The 20225-nt window shown below is 42.5% G+C and overlaps 2 protein-coding genes across 3 annotated transcripts; both read right to left on the minus strand.

The window, feature by feature from the left end:
* Positions 1-306: 306 nt before the first annotated feature.
* LOC134435903 (type-4 ice-structuring protein LS-12-like) lies at positions 307-3634 on the minus strand. Its single transcript, XM_063184943.1, has 4 exons — positions 3596-3634; positions 3088-3160; positions 2384-2519; positions 307-630 (listed from the first exon to the last, which is right to left on the minus strand). The coding sequence occupies exons 2-4, from the start codon at positions 3134-3136 to the stop codon at positions 417-419; spliced, it is 399 nt and encodes a 132-aa protein (XP_063041013.1). The 5' UTR covers positions 3137-3160; positions 3596-3634; the 3' UTR covers positions 307-416.
* A 3499-nt stretch (positions 3635-7133) lies between these two features.
* Positions 7134-20075, minus strand: tnfaip8l2a (tumor necrosis factor, alpha-induced protein 8-like 2a). Of its 2 annotated transcripts, none has more exons than XM_063185943.1 (3): positions 19917-20075; positions 13810-14143; positions 7134-8491 (listed from the first exon to the last, which is right to left on the minus strand). In XM_063185943.1, the coding sequence occupies exons 2-3, from the start codon at positions 14125-14127 to the stop codon at positions 8249-8251; spliced, it is 561 nt and encodes a 186-aa protein (XP_063042013.1). In that variant the 5' UTR covers positions 14128-14143; positions 19917-20075; the 3' UTR covers positions 7134-8248. The 2 variants fall into 2 exon arrangements, with proteins under 2 accessions (XP_063042013.1, XP_063042014.1); XM_063185944.1 differs by lacking the exon at positions 19917-20075 and adding an exon at positions 15709-16358.
* Between the last annotated feature and the right edge of the window lie 150 nt (positions 20076-20225).

The following is a 20225-nucleotide window of genomic DNA, read 5'->3' on the forward strand; positions in this document are numbered from 1 at the left end:
GTGATGCTTTTTTACGATGTATAGGCCTACCTGTGTGTTCCTGTTGAGCTTCATTCAGAGCTTCCTATAGCTACACATTCCTGAGAATTAAACTCCATACCTGTTTATGATCAGGAATGGCAGGCATCGTCACTTCAGAATTTCATATGTAGCTATAATGTTATAACTGAGAATTAAATTCTGCTTGTCTGTTAATGAACACCATTTAGGAATGACTGTATGACCTTGACGACAAATCATCAACCCTACAGTACGCGTGAACGATGGAACACTAGCAACAACAAACACACACACAAAAACTACGTAATTTCTTCAAGAGCCGTTTTTATTTGAAGATGTTGCGTTCAACTTTAACACAGACTCCCGAGGCCATCTTGGACTGTCAGTTTGGGTCAGCAGCAGCTGTGTTGCGACTTTTACTGGCCGATGGTCTTGGTCTGCTCCATGAGCTTCTTGAAGAGGTCCTCCATCTGGGCCTGAACGGAGTCGGCCAGGGGCCTGAGCTGGGCCTGCACGGACTCGGCCAGGGGCTTCAGCTGCTCCTCCATGTTGGCGGCCAGGGGCTGGATCTGGGACTGGATCTGCTGAGCCAGGGGCTCCAGCTGGGCCTTGCCATCCTGAAGGTAGGTCCTGGGGTAGGGAGGAGGAGAAGGAGGGGAAGCAAAGCGGTATTATTGTTGAACAAGGGAAACACATACTCCACCACGCTACTAGTGAAAATCTGGTGCAACCAGCGTAGAACCAGATATTTGTAAACAGGGAGGAAATGTGGTGCCACACGGATGTCTTTCAGATATATATTTTTTGTTTATTTACAGTGCATTAGACCAGTGTTTCCCAACCAGGGGTACGTGTACCACTAGGGGTACGCGAGCACACAGCAGGGGGTACTTGGAAAAATGAAATTTTAACAAATGTATGGGGCTTAGTTGCATTGGGATATAGAAAGTGATATAGAACTTGACTTGGGGGGTACTCATGGCACAACGAAAATGCTTAGGGGGTACACGAGACAAAAAAGGTTGGGAAACACTGCATTAGACTAATGCTGCTATGTCGAAAACGTTTGTCTAATGCGCTGTAAATAAATAAGAAACTGAAAAAACATCCATGTGGTACTAGATTTCTCCCCTCTTTTTACAAAGGTGTGTTATTGTTTCCAAACTAAAAGGTGAGGTGTGTCATAATAGAGGATATGTTTGGAAAAAAATCTAAGGTACTGTAATGTGTGCTGTTGTAATAGGTTAGTCCTGGGAGGTGGGATGCAGAGGTGCTGGTGTGTTATTATAACAGAAGGTAGGCTAGGTCAGTGGTTCTTAACCTTTTTTTCTTAACGCACCCCCTTACCTGTGCCCAAGACAAGTCGCGCACCCCCAACTCAAGCGTCTACACGTATATTACACACTAAAAAAATATTTTAGTGATTAATTGCAATGATTCTTGCTTGAGACATTAATCAATACCTTATGCCTTTACATGGGGACCAAAGCATGTTTTAATTTGCTTTTGATTTGGCCTAATTATAATGTTCGCTTGCAGAATTTTGGTCACAACCTCAACACAAACAAAATTCCGCGCACCCCCTGAAATCTCTGGCGCACCCCCAGGGGGTGCCCGCACCCCAGGTTAAGAACCACTGGGCTAGGTCATAATAAGACATTGGCAATTGGCAAGGCGTTTTTTGACCGACAGCTGTTTCCAACAATCAGAGGTTGAACAGTGCACAGTCAGGGTCGCGCAGCCAGGGATTGTTTAAAAGCGGTAAACCCATGTATTAAATTAATATTTAATAATACAGGAATAACAGGTAGGGGTGGGGCTAAGAGAAACTGGGCTTTGTTATGATCATGATAATACCATAACTATGCTCGTCGTCAACATTCAGCTCAAAGTTCAACAGTTCAGAAGCAACTAAGGAAACTTAGAGGAGCACTAAGGTCAATTCTAATGTCATCAAACCTCTACATAGGGCTGGGCGATATGGAAAAAAAAACAATATCACGATATGGATTACTTTGTATCACGATAACGATATAGATCACGATATAGCACAATTACATACGTTTTCAGTTATTCTCTTTATTTTTTCATGTCGCAAAACAACTTTTCTTTAAAATGGATCTTTTTATTCTTATTTTTACAGTTACATTAACTTATAGTGTGTATTTGTGACAACATGAAATGTAATTAAATGATATTCAATTGTATAGAATTGATAAAATTACTATCACGATATAAACGATATAGGAGAAAGGTCACGATATACACTTTTATATCACGATAACGATATATATCTTCATATTGCCCAGCCCTACCTCTACATGCAACATTCGGCTCAAAGTTCAACAGTTCGTAAGCTAGTATTATTGGGCCTAATACTCACTGGGCCTGGGCGGCGAGCTCGTGGGTCTTGAGGGTCTCGACCAGTTCCTGGGTGGTGCTGGTGAGCTTGGCGGACAGGTCCTGGAAGTACTGGGTCAACCTCTCAAGGTCAGCGTTAGCATCAGCGCTCACGCTTCCTGCAGGACACATGACAGATGGACGGAGGAAACAATTAGTATCTGAGTGTGCAGTTATGCCGTGAAAGAAGGGGAAGTTATGTTATAACTTAAAACCTTATTTTATCATTCCCACACATTGTAGGCCTGTATAAAAGTACTGTACTGCTAAATGTGCGCAGTACTGTATGCTAATGTATGGCAATGTGATGTAAGGACAGAGTGAGTAAGAATTTTCTGTTGCTGTTTGCAAGTACTGTATGTCTATTCTAGAGGGTTTCTTGTCCAATACATGCTCTTTGCTTTTGCGCAAAAATATTAAAGTCTAAACATGCTAAAATATAGAGTCTTCTGTGTGAACATAACATGTTACTTCACCCTCCATACCTCTATTACCATTGTAACTGACATTTGTTACTTATTTAATTAGCAAAACTAATATGATTCTTTGAGTTACTTGTCAATAATTCTCAATAAACAATACATAATGTATTCCATTAAGTTACTTTTGAATCAACAATAAAACAAATACTTCATTTAGTTACTGTTAATAAATGATACATGATATATTTCATCAGAGCGCACATACCGTGGGACAGAGCCAGCACGACGAGGACAGCAACCAGAGCGACCTTCATGACTGAAGATTTAGGGTAGGGCACCTGCATGGACGAAAAGCACAAGAATTACAATTTAGATACAAAAGTCAAAACAAAGGAGACAAAAAATCACTTATTTTCAACTAGGTCTTCAAATAAATTATCAGTGACATTTTGTCAACTCTAAACCACCACTTAGCCAGTAGACTACAAATCTCCTTTAACCTAGGCCTATACATTCATATTTGGACACTGTTATATTCTTAAAAAGTAGAGCAAGATTAGCTGAAATATTTTGTTAGCCTAAAAGAGTACATCAAAATAGTACATCAGTGGAAACATTATGTCTGCCTAAAAACATTCAGAGTAATAGTTGAAATAGGCAAATAGTAGCCTACATATAGTAAAAAACATATAGTAGCCTAAATATAGTAAAAAATTCAGTTGTCACACACAGCAGTCTCAGGAGACACTGTCCATTAGAGTAGAGGCACTCACCTGAACAAGCAGAACCTGAAATGACCTGACGGTACCTCTGGCTCCGCTCGCTGGGTTTTTATACGCTCCAGGAGCACGGAGGAGGAGGAGGAGGGAGGGAGGGAGGGAGGAGGGGCGGGGTAAAGAGATGCCCACACAACAAGAGATAATGCAGCGTATCAGTATAGCATTCCGTAGTGCATAACACTGATAGCCTATGGGAAGTGGATTTCGATCCTCATCAGCGGTCGGGGCGTTTACCTCGCGAGTGACCCTTGTCACTTTGTTCGCCACCAGGGCACATTTCTTTCTCAAAGTCCAACCCCCCCCCCTCATTGCCCTTCTGTAATGGGCGTGGGTGGCTTTGCTTACGCCATAGATACCTGAGTGGTTTATCTGGAGCAATCGTGAATCAAGAGAGGACATCTGATTGTGTCAAGGCAAAGAATGTGATTTGGGGACATGGTGGGTTGAAGTGCACAAACATCGCACGGTGGAGGACTGAGGATGATTGTGAAAACACAGGCATACAGGGAGACACTCAGAAGCACTCACTCACACATAGGAAGAAAACACACACACACACACACACACACACACACACACACACACACACACACACACACACACACACACACACACACACACACACACACACACACACACACACACACACACACAGATACAGTACTTGAGCAGACACAAACACACAATCATGCATGCACACACACCTGGACAGCTCTTAGGCAAACAACCTCCTGAAAAAAAGCAATAAAGTTTCTCAATGTACTTGGGTATGCAATAAAGCTGAATTGTATTATTATTATTATTATTGTTATTGTTATTATTATTATTATTATTATTATTATTATTATTATTATTATTATTATTATTATTATCAAATCTTTCAAAGCCTTTACAGGGCAGTGTCGAAAATGCTAAAAGTTTACCCTTTTAGTCAGTCACATAAAAATGCACTCTACTTTCTTTCTTTACTTCATATCTAGTCTTTCTTCGGGTTTCAGTAAACGCACACCGTTTGAGGTGCGTACGGCAGGCAATTAGACTCAACTTGAAAAAGAATGGTCGTCGCACACTCAGAACTTCATGCAGTTACATTTAATAAGACCAACGTTTCGGCTTACGCCTTGATCATCTTGATGACCCCGATGAAGGCGTAAGCCGAAACGTTGGTCTTATTAAATGTAACTGCATGAAGTTCTGAGTGTGCGACGACCATTCTTTTTCAAGTTTACTTCATATCTAAACATACAGGAATAAACACGGCTCAGGCTCCAAGTCATCCACCAGATAGCCTACCAGATAGAGCAAGGTGGGTGTAAACGGTTTCTGTTTGATTACCTTTGTGACTTGGCTTATTGCCTTGTGATTACTAGTGAATGACCCCGTTTTGAACTGACATGCACTCTGGCGTGGGCCTCATTAACTGACAACAAAAACCTACACAATTAAAAAAAAATTCGACTGCATCATTTTCAGGCCAAATTTGTGGTGGCTATACATTTCATATGTGTATTTGCAGTACATATTCCATCTTGAATTGCCCAACTAGGCGCAAAGCACAGTAAAAATTAGAAATGCAGTCAGAGAGTGCAGAACTCCGCCAATGAAGCTGTTTGATAGAACATACATTTGACTATGTTACACCCTAATTTTTGTCAAGTCTTTCTGCCGTGTTCTTGTGGAGTTAGAAAATTCTCACCATCCATATTCACCAAAATCTTCCTGGATCCGAATCGTGATCCAGATCACCACCAAAATTTAACCACTTGTGCCTTTTGTCATTTCTAGCAACTCCCTAAAATTTCACCAAAATTCGTGCATAACTTTTTGAGTTATCCTGCTGACAGACAAACAGACAGACAGACAGACGACAAACCAACACGACTAAAAACATAACCTCCTTGGCGGAGGTAAAAAAAAAAAATATATATATATATATTTCATACACTTTGACAGGGTGAACTCAAAACTGCTGTGGGTTTTACACTATATTGACAATTCGAGGGTTTAATGAGAATTTTGAAAATCGGAATATAATGTGATGTCCTGTAAGCTCTCTTTCTCTTTCAATCAATTCAACAAGTGACCTCTGTCTTCCGAAAACTACTTTGACCTGAGACCTCTCTCTCTCTCTCTCTCTCTCTCTCTCTCTCTCTCTCTCTCCCTCTCTCTCTCTCTCTCTCTCCCTCTCTCTCTCTCTCTCTCTCTCTCTCTCTCTCTCTCAGGGTAGCTTATTGCTTATTGCTTATCTCCCCACATTCCCTGAAACTGGCTCCAGCCAAACTGACAGTGCTACCTGCCATTCTTAATCACTCTTAATCACCCGTATCCCATCAATATGTGAGTGCATCAGGGCTTGACACTGGCACCTGCCAACCGGCCAAATGCTGGTAAAACTTGGCTGTGGCTGGTAATAATTTCAGTGTCACTAGCCAATTTGGCAGGTAGCCTATTCTATGGCATGATATATCAGAATAGCTTGTATGCTGCACTTTTGCTCCTTGTGTATCAATTGTTTGTAAGACGTTCAAGAAAAAAAACTTCAGTTACTCAGTTTCTGTTTGTTTGCTTAATTTCCATGTTGAAAGCTGTGCACTCATCTTCCTGCTTTAACACCTCATCTTCTCAGGTGAGGTGTACAACGTTGTGATAAAGAAAAAAAAAGAAACAATATCAAATTTGTGGCTAGTAGAATAGCTGAATGACTAGTGACTCGGGAAAACCACTAGCCACAGCGAAGTTAATGTCAAGCCCTGGAGTGCATGTTAGGTAAGATGTACAGTATATTACAAATGCAGAGATAAATAGAACACCATGTGTTTGTGGTCACTAGTCAAAGGTAGCATGTTTGATTGGACTTCATACTTCTTAATTACCCCACTGTAAAACAGGACGCAGAGATGAGGCATTCGACACGTGCCTGATAGTTATCCTATCAATCTGCTCAGTCATTTATGGGGACTGATACCATGCAACTATTTCTTGTTACATATTGAATTAGGACATGGCACATGCAGTTAGTTTCGAGGGCCAAAAACTTTCTTGATGCTAAAAATAAACAAATATTACATGTATTTTCTTATTTGCCCTAAGAATTTCCTCCACTTCCTTTCAGCCCATTTTTTTAACTAACTTTGGAAGGAAATTGTGATTGTCTTGTCACTTGGGCAATTTATAACATGAGTGTGATTTCTGTCTAAGTACAACGCCAAATTGAAGAAAGCTTGGTAAATTGTGAATGAATCAATCCTGTTCAAAAACATTCAGTCCATACATTTTGTTGTTGCAAATTTGTTGCTTTTGGGGATTTGAACTTTGAAACTACCAACACTTCTCAATAAAATTGGGATGATGCCAATAATAAAGCCTTGTAAAAGTTGGACAATGCTAAAGTTGAGGAAGACACCTTGGCCTAACCCTATAATAATTAGGCCTTCCTTTTAAAACATATTTTTTATCACCAGTTACATTTATGAGTTTCCAGAAGCATTTGGGTCACTGGTAATTTAAAGTCATTTCACTTTTGATATAAACAGTCATTCAAAGACACTCTTTACTTCAGAATTCATAATTCCCAAAATCTCCATCATATTTACATGTATTATTAACCTGAACACGTCTCAGAAATCAACTGAAAATGTTACACATTACAAGTAGTAACAAGTAACAAGTGTGTTAAAATGCACCTAAGCCAGAACAGCTTAGCAAAACAAAACATCTGTTTGGCACATTTAATCACATTTTTTCCAAATGTTAAAAGAAGAAAACCAACAAAACATCAGCAATGTATGGTAACTATGTTTTTTTTAAAACCTCTAAATTATAGTAAATCTGAATACTGCTGAAAATGGAAGGAGGCCCGCTGCCTAGTATATGAATGAATTACGTTCACTAAGGGAATGAGTGTGTCTGACAGTCATAAAAAGCATAGTTGTTAGCCAGTTAGTAACTTCGGTAGTTGCCAATGGGAAAACACACTGCAAAACAACAAAGTAGTTAACGTAGTTAACAACTATGGCTTGGAGAAATGCACCCCAGGTCTACATTCACAAATCTGGTCTACAGTTTACAAAGTCCTCAATGGCAAGAGTTGATGGACTCCAGATTGCCCCAGTGATGTGTTCATGCTGGGTAGCTTCACCATTCATTCTCAAAGTAGTCCTAGATAGAGTTGACAAGCATTTCAGGATACGTTGAGGTTATCGCACCACACAACACACACACACACACACACACACACACACACACACACACACACACACACACACACACACACACACACACACACACACACACACACACACACACACACACACACACACACACACACACCCTTCCCCTTCCCATCCCTTTTCCTCCAGTCGTCAGACTTTGATCCCTCTCTGCCTTAACTGTCCTCCGTGTCAAGCAAGAGCAAGGGAATTCCCCCCTCGTCCAATCAATGCGCACCAAATGGGTTTCAGCTGAGGATGTTGTCGACGTTGACACGATCTCTTGAACCCTCCACTGCCAACATACACCCCCTGTTTTCCCCTGTTCGTCTTTATTTTTAAGCCATCACTGCCACAAATCTGTCAGCCAGGTTCATTTAGAGGGTTTTCGGAGAAGGTGGGGGGACCCCAGTTGCATGCCTTGTTTGTCCGCCAGGTCTCAGAGCTTGCCCTCTTCGATCAGTTTGTTGAGGCCGGCGCAGATCTTGGTGAGGTTGGGCCAGAGCGGGCCCTCGGGGTTGTAGAGGTTGGTGAGCAGGTCCGGGTCGGAGTAGTGGTTGAAGACGTGCCGGATGCGGTCCAGGGACTTGGGGGTCAGGTGCTTCTCCACCAGCTGCAGCAGCACGTCGCGGCATATGACCAGGTTGTCAATCATCACCGTCTTCTCAAAGGTGAACTCCACCTGGGGGAGGAAAAAGGGGAGAGAGAGGGTGAAACAACTGTTGTTGCGTTCTTATTTTTTTCGTTAGGCAAGGGGGATGGATGGCGTATGGAGCACAGTGCTAGAACTAAAGTGCTGTGTATACAACTCTGGGGCGCATTTCTTGAAAGTGTAGTTGTTGTTAGCCAGTTAGCAACTTGGGTAGTTGCCAATGGGAAATTGCATTGCAAACAACAAAGTAGCTAACGTAGTTAGCAAATATGTCTTCAAGAAATGCACCCCTGTCTTGATACAGTTGGTCTACAATAGTGTTTCATATACAGTACTATATACGTATACATGTGACCAGAGGTTGCCAATCATCATGGTCTTCTCAAAGGTGAACTCCACCTGAGAAAAAGGTGAAAGCAGGTGTTTCGTTTTTTCATTAGAGGAGGGGGAGGCACATGGAGTTCAGTGCTACCACAGTATGTATGTCGAACTCCATCCTGAAATACTGTACAGTTTGTCTGTACAATAGTGTTTCAAATTCGCATAACTAGTAGGGCCTACATAGACCAGTGGATCCCAAACTTTCCCAACGTGGGGCCCACTTGAAATGTTCACAAATGTTCTCTGACCCAATAAACAATACGACTCAAATAAATTCCCATCCGCAACACACACACACAAATATCACGTTGATTTTCAGAAAACAATTTCAGGGCCCACTTTGGAATACCTTTTTCAGCCCAATGTTTGAGAAGCACTGAAGTGAAGCCATATACACACATCGCTACTACAGTAGTAGTTGAACTCAATAGAATGTCAATGTGTTCCAGCGAGACTAGCAGGCGAGTAGGCGAGTACTGTACAAGCGATGCGATGTGGGCGGATCCTGAGTTGAAAATATTTTATCTTCGAGTGAGGCGAGTAAACGAATAACCAATTGGAAGGCAGAGTTCAGTACTTCTCGCCTGTTCATTGGCAGTTAAAGCCGCGGGAACTTTCAGCGAACGTTCCATGAAAGAGTGGCGAGTAGGTGAGCAATCGAGAAGCTGTGTGTGTACGCTGTTAATTTCTGTCCGAGCACCCCCTCCACCACAGATATCATTGTGATGCATCAAGCAGCACATTACATTATGGTAAAAACAATGATGGCGTAGGTTTTTGGTCAGATAAGTGATAGCTTACATGTAAGATAGTGTTTCTCAATGCGAGGCTTATGGGTCGAGTGAGATGAGAAATTCCTGATGAGATCAAGGGGGCACTTGTTCAAAAAAAGTTGAGAACTACTAATCTAAGAAAGTCAAAGAATGCGCGCACATCAGTGGCACAGGTGCTGGACCAAACGTAAGATAACTGAAAAGAAAATCTTCGCCAATAAATCTTCTGGGAGCATTTACAGTGTTGCGGACCTTTATTTTCTTTTCAACTACTAATCTAAGGCCTCTTTCCACAGTAATTCACCCTATTGAAGAACACAATAAGACAGTAGCCCTGAAAACACATCTAGGAATCTTACTGTATGCCCAAATGTTTTCTTACACAATTGTAAAGAGAGGGGCCCTCTCTTTACAATTGTGTATTGGGCGAGGCTATATATAGGGCGAGGCTATGCATTGATGCAGGCCAGCCAAGGCTGAAACATGTTGGCTGCTTTTTTTTGGATCAAGCTGCCTGATTGTTTGTCAGCAGGATAACTCAAAACGTTCTGCATTGATTTGAATGAAACTGAGGTGTTGGGAATGATCAAAGGAACAAGTGATTACATTTTTGTGGTGATCCGAATCACGAACCGGAACCAGAATTCTTTTAAAAGATTCCTCACTACGTGTAGGGAATATTGCTAGCCTAGAAATGTAGATGCCCCTAGTGAGCGCAAATTGAATTGCGAGACTGGGCAAATTGTGACATTCCAGTTTCTAACTCTACAAAAAGAAGGCAGAAAGACTTAAGATAAAAATAGAGCATAACATAGTCAAATGTTCTATCAACCAGCTTCCTTCCGTTCTTCTTAAGAGTACCTCCAATTAGAGACTGTTTCGATTAATGCCAATGTCTTCCATATCTCTTTCACTTGATATCAAAAGAGACTTGCAGCCAGGCTGTAAATTTGATGAACATATGCCAGTGAGGGTAGTGTCTCTACTGATATCACACTGCAATTTTGTAAGTTGACAGGTTTTCTGATTCTTGGTATTTCCCTGGCAACCTCAGTGGGAAAGTGAGAAAGTGGATCGCTCTCGGGTTCTTCTTTTCTTCTTTTTATTTTTTATCTTTTACATAGCAGCAGAAGTGTAGACAAACGTTTCGGCTGTTGCCTTCGTCAGTGTCTCCTGACACTCCCAACAGCCGAAACGTTTGTCTACACTTCTGCTGCTATGTAAAAAAAATAAAATAAAAAGAAGAGATCCACTTTCTCACCTTCTAAGTTATTCAACTGGAGACGCACCACACAGAAGACCGTGGTGTATCTGAACTACAACCTCAGTGGGAAAGCAATGCCTTTAATTATGTATTATTTATGATGACTCCATAGATTGCATACAGACATAGACCACCAGTATCAACGCCCCGAAAACAAAGACATCTTGTCATCCTAAAAATGATATCACATAATAAGATCATCATGAAACATGAGACCATTTGAAAGCATTACTCAGCGCTCTCCCCATTTGGCAAACATCTGCCCATATCACTGCTTACTGTGTACAGCAAATGGGTCTGGCGTAGATTAACGCCTACTACAGTATCTATAGTCAAAGGTCTACAGTAGAGGCTTAGTCATGGCATGGGCTGACATCTTGGGGCATTTATCACCTCAAATGAGATGTCATCTGTGTCTGTGTGTGTGTGCGTGTGTGTGTGTGTGTGTGTGTGTGTGTGTGTGTGTGTGTGTGTGTGTGTGTGTGTGTGTGTGTGTGTGTGTGTGTGTGTGTGTGTGTGTGTGTGTGTGTGTGTGTGTGTGTATGCGGAACAGTATCATTGCCAATGACTTGGCTACAGCCTTCTCAATTTACTGTGCGGTCGTACCGCTGTGTTTTCTTCGCACTTGTCCACTCCAACTTTATCTGCCTCGCTCCCTAACTTCTCCACCTTTATCTGCCTGCCTCGCTCCCTTCCTTCTCTACCTTTATCTGCCTGTGCATTTGCGTGCAAATGTGTGTGTGTGTGTGCGTGCGTGCGTGCGTGCGTGCGTGCGTGTGTGTGTGTGTAGGAAGCTGATGGTAGTCACTGCAAGTTTAGTTCCGCTAGAGGGAGTGTGTATCGTGTCTCTAACTCCCTGACACTAACCCATACCTCTCATTTTCTTCCTTTAAATTTATTTTTGGGCTTTTCTAGGCCTTGATTGGGCAGGGCATTTTGGGAGGAAACAGTTTGAGAATATTTGATGGGAGAGAGAGACAGGCGAGGGCCGGGAAGCAACCTCAGGTCGGAATCATACCCAGGTCTCCAGTGTAACTGTCAGTGGCCTAGCCGTTTGGGCCACAGCCAGGGGACCCTGCCCCTCTTTCCCAATTAGGCTCGGGAACAGCGCGTCATGCCGCAAAGAATTGTGGGAATGAGGGTCATCCCAGGCAGAAAGCGAACAGCTTCGCATAGGGATACACACGAAAATCTGTTGAAAACATGACAAGATGTGGTGTGCTCAAGATTGCCCCGACACATTTCAAGTGATTTCTTAAAGATTTTTAACCGTTTTCTTTTGGGAACATGGCTGTCGCACCTCTTGAAAGTGGATAGATTTGTCACTGTAAGTTTATTCTCTTAGGCGCCTTAGTGTATCCTGTCCCCCCCATCTTTAACTGTTTGGAATCGCCCCTGCCGCCTGCCATTTTTCAATATTCTGCACGTTTTGGAAGTGGATATATTCCTCACTGTAAATGTATGTTGTTATGGGCACCTTGGTGTACCGTTCCCCCGAATCTCTTAACTCCCTGGCATCGCCCCTGCCTGTCATTACCAATATTTCTCCTCAGCTCTTGAAATCTGATGGCGGTCATCACCCTGTGGTGTGTAAAGTAGAAGTACTGTTGCAGGTAAAATTACAACACTATGAAAAGAAAAATGGAAATTGCATAGCGGTAACGTTGTCATATCGTACTACTACTAGTAGGCTAGATATGGCTGCAGCCAAAGGGCCCCCACCTACCAGTGGGCCCTCGATTGGCCAAAGGACAGTTTTCGTAATAGCAGATGATGTATTGAGATATTCATCTCTTGTTACTGTAATATACTCCTCCATAGTTGGAAGACATATTATCCTTCATTTCAAGTTACTGTTATTGTAATCTTGTCAGATAATATGCCTTCTGTGGGGTCATAAAGGCAGCAGAGAACATCGTTGGCTGCCCTCTTCCCTCTCTGGAGGGCCTTTACTAGCCTGGTTCTCAACAACGGTGCGTGTGTGAATCTCCGGATCCCCCTGGTGGAGCGGAGCTAGTTTCTGTACACTAGTTTATGTACCGTCTGTGAAAACCAGGCTAGGCCTTTACAGCACCCGCTGCCTAAAAAAGGCCAAGTCCATTCTGAGAGACTCTTCACACCCAGGATACAACCTGTTTTAACTGCTACCATCTGGCAGTAGATACAGGTCCATGAAAACCAGGACAAATAGTCTGAAAAACAGCTTTAACTCAGCTGTCATTACTGCACTTAATTATGCGAACAAAACTTAGTTTTATACATACAAGTAAAAAAAATACATATTTATTGCTTCAACAAGGAATGCTCAGTTTCGTCTCACTTGTTACAATGGCAAATAAAAAGAGATTCTATTCTCATCTATATTCTATTCTTTTTTTAAAGTATTTTTTGGGGCTTTTTGGCCTTTACTTTATTACAGGACAGTGTGAGAGTAGACAGGAAACGACTGGGAGAGAGAGACGGTGCTGGGCCGGGAAATGACCCCGGCCGGACTCGAACCGGGGTCCCCATGGTCATACAAGCCCAAATGTGGGGGGCTTAACGCGTCTATATTGTATTCTACTACAGCAGGGGTCCCCAACCTTTCTGGGTCTGAGGGCTACGGCTACTCGAGGGCTACCAAGGCCTACCGAGGGCTACTTGTTTGTTCAAAATCCTCGACTGATGTCTTGACATAATTCCCAAACCACACCATGATTGAATGATAATTTGCTTATAGGTTATAAAGAAATAATCTCATATTTAAACTAAGAAAAACATTAACTGAGACTAAAATCTTGTAGTCGTCACTGTTTACTAACATCCTTGGTGGGCACATCAGAAGTTCCTGGAGGGCTACCTGGCGCCCGCGGGCACCACGTTGGTGACACCTGTACTACAGCATAGGGGCCCTGGGTTATCTTAATCCGTCCCTGATGTCCTTTTCTCACCTCTTGGAAGCTGATGGCTGTCATCACGCCGTGGTGGAACTTCTTCTTGAACTCCTGGGCCAGGCACAGCTCGTCGGGGCTGAAGCGCTCGTGCCGGAACAGCACGCCCACCTTCACGGCCACCTTGATGAGGTTCTTCACCACCTTCTGGGCCTCGGCCTTGTTGCCCGTGTGCTCCTTGGACACCCGGTACAGCTCGTCCAGGATCTCGCTGCTGGTGTCGTCGATGAACATCTGCACCACCGACTTGCTGGCCATGTGGCTCAGGATCTTCTTCTGGGCCTTCATGGCCATGTGCTTGGAGCTGAAGCTCTCCATCTTGGATACGAGGTGACTAGAGGGGGAAAAGTATGTATAGCGTAGAGGTCAGAGGTCAAACTATGTAGGGAGAGGAAAGCAGCTGCTGTATGTGCTGTGTGTGTTGTGCTGTGCTGTGCCTGTGTGTGCGTGTGTGGGGGGGGGGTATGTGTGTGCGTGTGTGTGTGTGTGTGTGAGTGTGTGTGTGTGTGAGAGAGAGAGAGAGAGAGAGAGAGAGTGTGTGTGTGTGTGTGTGTGTGCGTGTGTGTCTGTGTCTCTGTGTGTGTGTGTATGTGTGATGGAATTCTGGTCTTTTATTCAGACATTGTGGTCAAAATTGAGATCTATGACTTAAGTGATACTGTATGCTGGATTTGTTGCAGTATGTGTATGTTGCTGCTGGCCAACTTCACCTTACGTAAAATATGCAATAGTTTAATTTTAGTTTGCCAGAATGTACTCTGTTTAACTGTTAGAATTAGAAAGACATGTCCATTACAACACTATTTTTTAAAACATGATCGCAAAATCCAAATATATTTACATACTACATACTACTAAGGAAACCAGAAAGATTAAAGATTTTACTTTACATGTAAGTCGCATACATAAAACTCACATGCCCTTCCATTGCAATACATCTATGAAATGCTATTGTCCAATTCAACTTGTAAGAGTCTCATTTGGTTGACAGTACAGTAACTGCTGATCAATTAGGTTCCTTTATGGTCCTACTGTGGCTTGACGGTAGGGCCCTCGTCTACTACGCGGCCGACCCGGATTCGATTCCAGCCCGGGTCCTTTGCCAACCCTTCCTTGTCGCTCTCTCCCAAACATTTCCTGTCTCTCTCTCAAACTGCCCAGTCACTAATAAAAAAATAATAAAAAAATAAATAAATTAGGTTCATTTACACAACTAAACTCATTTGACCTCTAATCAACTATACCCTTTGCCCAGTGGCGTCTGACTCGTCACAGTGTCATAGAAACATACCTCATTATTGCCACAAGAGGGCGAACTTAGCCAAATATGTCAAAAAGCTTTTTTTTTTAATCCACACATCCCTAACATCTTGTACCTTTGCGTGCTTGAAGAGAAGATACTAAAAGAACAACAACGGATGTTCGGTCCTGCATGAACACGGCTAGATGTAAATCACTTCAAGCTTCCGTTAGATCTGCTGTGAGAGGTGGTTATCTTTTTAAAGTGGAAGAGCCCTTGTAAACACCCAGAGCAGATGAAGAGGACAACAGGTTTTAAAATTCAAGAAGACATTTTGTCAGATGTCAGACATATCTCTTCAGATTCATTTCAAGTCGATACAACCATTTTCATTGGTCGCAAAACAGTTCCTAACCTTCTCTGTATAGTAATGTCAAAAAAAGAAGATAGTTGGATAGTAAGTTACTGAGAACAGGAAGCAAGATACCTCAAGCAAGAAGGAACTTTGCTGTCGTAGCTTTTAATGTTACATATCTGCTGCAACACAACCACACAAGCACAGAAAACTATTGAAAAAAGAAAGAAAAGAGTTTGTTCTGAAAATGGCCTTGTCCCTCTGAAAGATCTACAGAAAATCGAGCGCAAATGAAAACACTGACCTGTTTTTTAGTCTTGCACTGTTTGTGGTACCTTTTGAGGAAGTTTCACACTTCCTGTGTGTAACTGTGTCAAAGCATCACGTCTGGAAATTACCACAATTTTGACTCTGCAAAGCCCAAATGAGAGAGTGGTGGCACGATGGCAGCACCACATTGCCATGTTTTCACGGTTTGAGTGAGGGAACAAGTGTGAAGATTTTTTGATAAATGTAGTCACTGTCAAAATATTAATCATTCGTAACTTGACAGAATGACAGCTGTTGTCAGCATGCACTATGAAGACATGAAGAAAGAATCCTGACACTTTCAATCATATATCAGAAAGAAAACAACTTTTTAATTTGTTGTTTGTCAGCATGTAGTATTTGAAGACTTAGACAAATTTCTAACACTTTCAAAAGTAATTCAGGGGGAAAACAGCTTTCTGACTTTCCATTAGGCAAACCTAGGCAATTGCCCAGGGCCCCCGACCAATCTGTCCTCCGTAAGAGCCCTCAACTGTCACACCAGTTGCAATAAACACACAAAAAATAAGCTGGATCTTAATTTGTCACTTATGTATAGTAATCAAAGATATATATGAGACAAAACACTAACATAGCACCAAAACACATATTTTTTCATGTTTATATAATGACTTTTGAGGTCCCCATGTTCATATTTCGCCTAGGGTCCCAAAACGGGTAGATCCGCCCTTGGATTCACTGAGGATGTTGAATGTTAGCCTACTTCCATTTCAATGCATTTCTCATATCATTAAGTGACTGTGCCATTAGACACGCCACTATGTATAGTCTCTTCTCTATCAGCTGTTTGTTTGTGATGGTGGAATATAAAGCAACTTTGTGTCATATCCTGCAACTTTCCAGCAGTGTAAAATAATGTAATACCCATTGAAAAGACTTTACTACTGTAGTATTACATGACTATAGTAATACATTGATTGCACCTTAGCCATCCATTGCTTGCCTGGTTAACACCAGACCTAATCACAAGTGAGATTAGGTCTGGGGAGTTACCTATTATAGTAGGGGCCGGAATACTTGGCTATTTTGACACACTGCCCTGCTCTCTGATTGGGCAGAGAAACTGTAAAGGTCGGAATGCTTGGCCATTATGACACAGGGCCCATGATCTTGGACGTTATGAGTCATCCTCGCCAGACTGTCTTTCAGATCGAAACGATTGTGTAGAACTAAAGGCAGTATGGGAGTTCCCAGGCTAATCCATTGCCAGTCTAGCATCAAATTGGCCCATGTGTTGAGAATTTAACCCCATTGAGCGGAGCCTCTTTAATAACCTTATTCTCACCAAAACTGTAACGACAAAGTCTTCATCTGCTACTTCTGCTACCATTAGAGCTAATTGTACATAGGGCCCAAAACTCGCTGCTACACCCCTGCACAGGCCCATAGGTTTTACTGTTTCCCATGCTATACTGTACCTGTAACACCATAAACAAATCTCACTTTTTGGGACAACCCCTTAGACCAGTGGTCTCCAAATGGCAGCCCGCAGGCCAGATACAGCCCGGGCATTGCTAGCATTTGGCCCGCCATGAGGTTGGAATAAACTAAAACATGTATGCATGCTATCTGTAGCCGTACAGTAACACGATTTGTTTGGCCCTCAGCTTCATTTGCACTAGCCTACATAATTTGGCCCTTGGTGAAAACTAATTGGAGACCACTGCCTTAGACGTTTCAATCCAGTGCTCAGGATGCAACTGTTATATAGCAAGTCTTGTGAGCTTCAGACTAAAACGGAACTGGAGGGAGATTCAGAGGACATGCAGAACACTATTCCACTACATCCCCTTTTTCTCAAGGGTGCGGAAAATTCCGGATGACATTTCACCTGCTGGAGACAGACATCTCACAGCTCAGGCTGCCCACCCCTGTAACCCAGAGACTTTTGCCAGACATGTGGTGACTGAGTGGCTGTTGCCAGACACTCTTGTCCAATATTTCTTATTAACCCATTGATGCTGGATGTTGTGTTGCACAACATTGGCCCTGACGCCTGGAGCTGCATGACGCAACATTCAGGCTCTTGAGATTTGAGACAATTTTATTTAAAATCTTGGTATGATAGAGCTAAAGTGACATATTGTAATGCAAGATGAGTGTCTTGGTGTTTAAATGCAACTCATCTCATGCTTTTGTGTGTTTCAGAGGCTGAGATATTTAGGTTTTTATAGGCTGATAGTACATTGTGCTAAAAAGGGCTTAGGACCCATTTCTGCAGGTGCTTCAGGCATCAATTGGTTAATAATATCTCTTGTGCAGTTGAGTAGAGTTACTGTACAGTTACCTAAGGGGCTTGACTGAGTGTTATTGACTTGGCGCGTCCTGGCTTAAAGTTAAAGTGAGAATTGGACTGATGCCAAAACAATAATGTGTCTCAGTAATTCACAGTAATATTTTGGTTAAAGGGAATCAAGGACAAATGTCACCAACTAATCAACCAGCTCGAATGTGTTCCATAAGGAATGCCATTGTTTCCCCCAGCATCCCATGCCATTGTTTCCCCCAGATTTGAAATGTTTTTACAGTCCTGAAGAAGGCCATTGTCGGCCGAAACATGTTGGCGATTTTTAACAGTTCCACTATGAACTAGCTGTTTATTAAAAGCATTTTAACCAAGAAGAAGAATGCCTTGGATATTTTTCATGACATGGATGGATCCTTAGTAAAGGATAACCAAAGAGCACCTTCGCCAAAACTTGACTGAACGCCGAAGCCCTCTGACCCTTTTTCTTTGTTCCGCCAGCATCCCTTTTAAAATCATACTCGCTTTGTGGGAAAAGACAGGCTATCATATGACATTCATAAATGTGTTTGTTTGATGGTGGGCCTAAGGTGTCAGCCCCTTGCCACACAAGTAGGCCTACTGCTATGGATGGAGCCTATGAAAAAAAGCGTTACTCAAAGACAATTACGACCACTACGTAGTGCACACAGAGCCCTGTACACTTACAAGATACAGTAATTTTTAGGATGGTGTTTGTTCGATTATGCTTTTGCAACATTGATCTCCTGAGACTATGCTGTATATGTACCCCATATACCCACCTCAAAAACAGTGATAAGAGAATATTTCTCTTTCTCTGTCTCTTCGTCAGTCTGTTTCTCAAGCACATTGATACACTGTGTATGATAGTGTGCTGTACAAATACTAGTATTTATATTGCTATGTGGCCCCATAATGCAGATCCACCAGTGGAACGCTCTAATAGTCATTGAAGATGTAACTACCATAGTACTACACTACTGACATAACACGAAGCCTTTAGCAATGCACGACTTACAACTTTAGTAAAACGAGTTGGTCATTGCCATTCTGGTAGCAACAAATGAATAATGCTGTGTCTTAACGGGACAATGTCTCTAAAAAGTAGACTACCCCACAGGCCAAGACATTAAGACATAAAGAGGTGCCATGTCAGTTGGGCAATCTCTGCTGATCGACTGACACGCAGGACATGCCAGAACATCAGATGTGAAAGAGGAAGTTGGTGGTGCAAACATGTCGGTGATCGAAAAGAGCAAAAGACCAAAAATAAAGAAACCTAACGCTATATATAACGGAGCGAGCTTGCGGAATGCAAAGGCGCACACATTTCATTTGGCAGACGCTTTATAACCAAAGCAATAACGTGTCAAAGTAATGCAATGACTGCAATGAATAGCTAATCTTTGAATTAGTGGTAAATAAAGCAGAATTCATTCATTCAGGATTCCCCCCCCAACCAACACACAGCAGATGTCTGAGTTCTCTCTAGGTTTTTCACAAAACATAGGAAAGGGTGTGTGTTTCGCAGTAGCTGGAAAACGATTTCAAAATGTGAAATGTCATCTTGCAAAACCTAATGGCACACAAAGGGCAATAGTGGGGCCCCAAGCCTTGTGTAAGCTACTATAGGCAGAGGCAGTTCTAGGGTAATGTGGGGCCCCAAGCGAAAATTCAAAAGAATGAACATTTGAAACAAAGTTGCCACTACCGTAAAGTGTGAACTGTTACTCGCTATAGGCTATATGGGCTTGGGGGCCCCAAGGCAAGCGGCTGTCTGCCTAGCCTGGTGACAAGATGCACCTCTGACTACAGGGCTCCTGCGAAGGCACCCTACATGAAAGGGAGTTCAAAACTCACATTCGCTCTAAGCAGAGCACAAAACAGCCATCAGATGTTTGCATGACAGTCAGTACCTGTTTCTTTGGAGAGGTGAATGCAGTCCTGTCCGCCGAGAGTCTGATTAATAAAGACCACTGATACCCGATGTGGCTCAGTCACTCACTCTCTCTCTCGCTGGCAATAAGAGATTTGTATTTCACTGGCGCTGTTCTGCTTCAACTGTGACTCACTTTGCGAAGGTCTCTCAAGGAGGAACCCTTTTTTTCTCAAGGAGGAACTTTTGCTCTCTTTTTTCTTTTTTTTGTCACGCCCCTAAGTTTGAATCTGACCACCCCCCTGTTTCTTTGCATCTAATTTTTCTTCTTTTTTTTTGCGCTGTTGGT

This window comes from Engraulis encrasicolus, chromosome 20 (assembly GCF_034702125.1).
Source record: "Engraulis encrasicolus isolate BLACKSEA-1 chromosome 20, IST_EnEncr_1.0, whole genome shotgun sequence".
In the NCBI taxonomy this organism is placed as follows: Eukaryota; Metazoa; Chordata; class Actinopteri; order Clupeiformes; family Engraulidae; genus Engraulis; species Engraulis encrasicolus.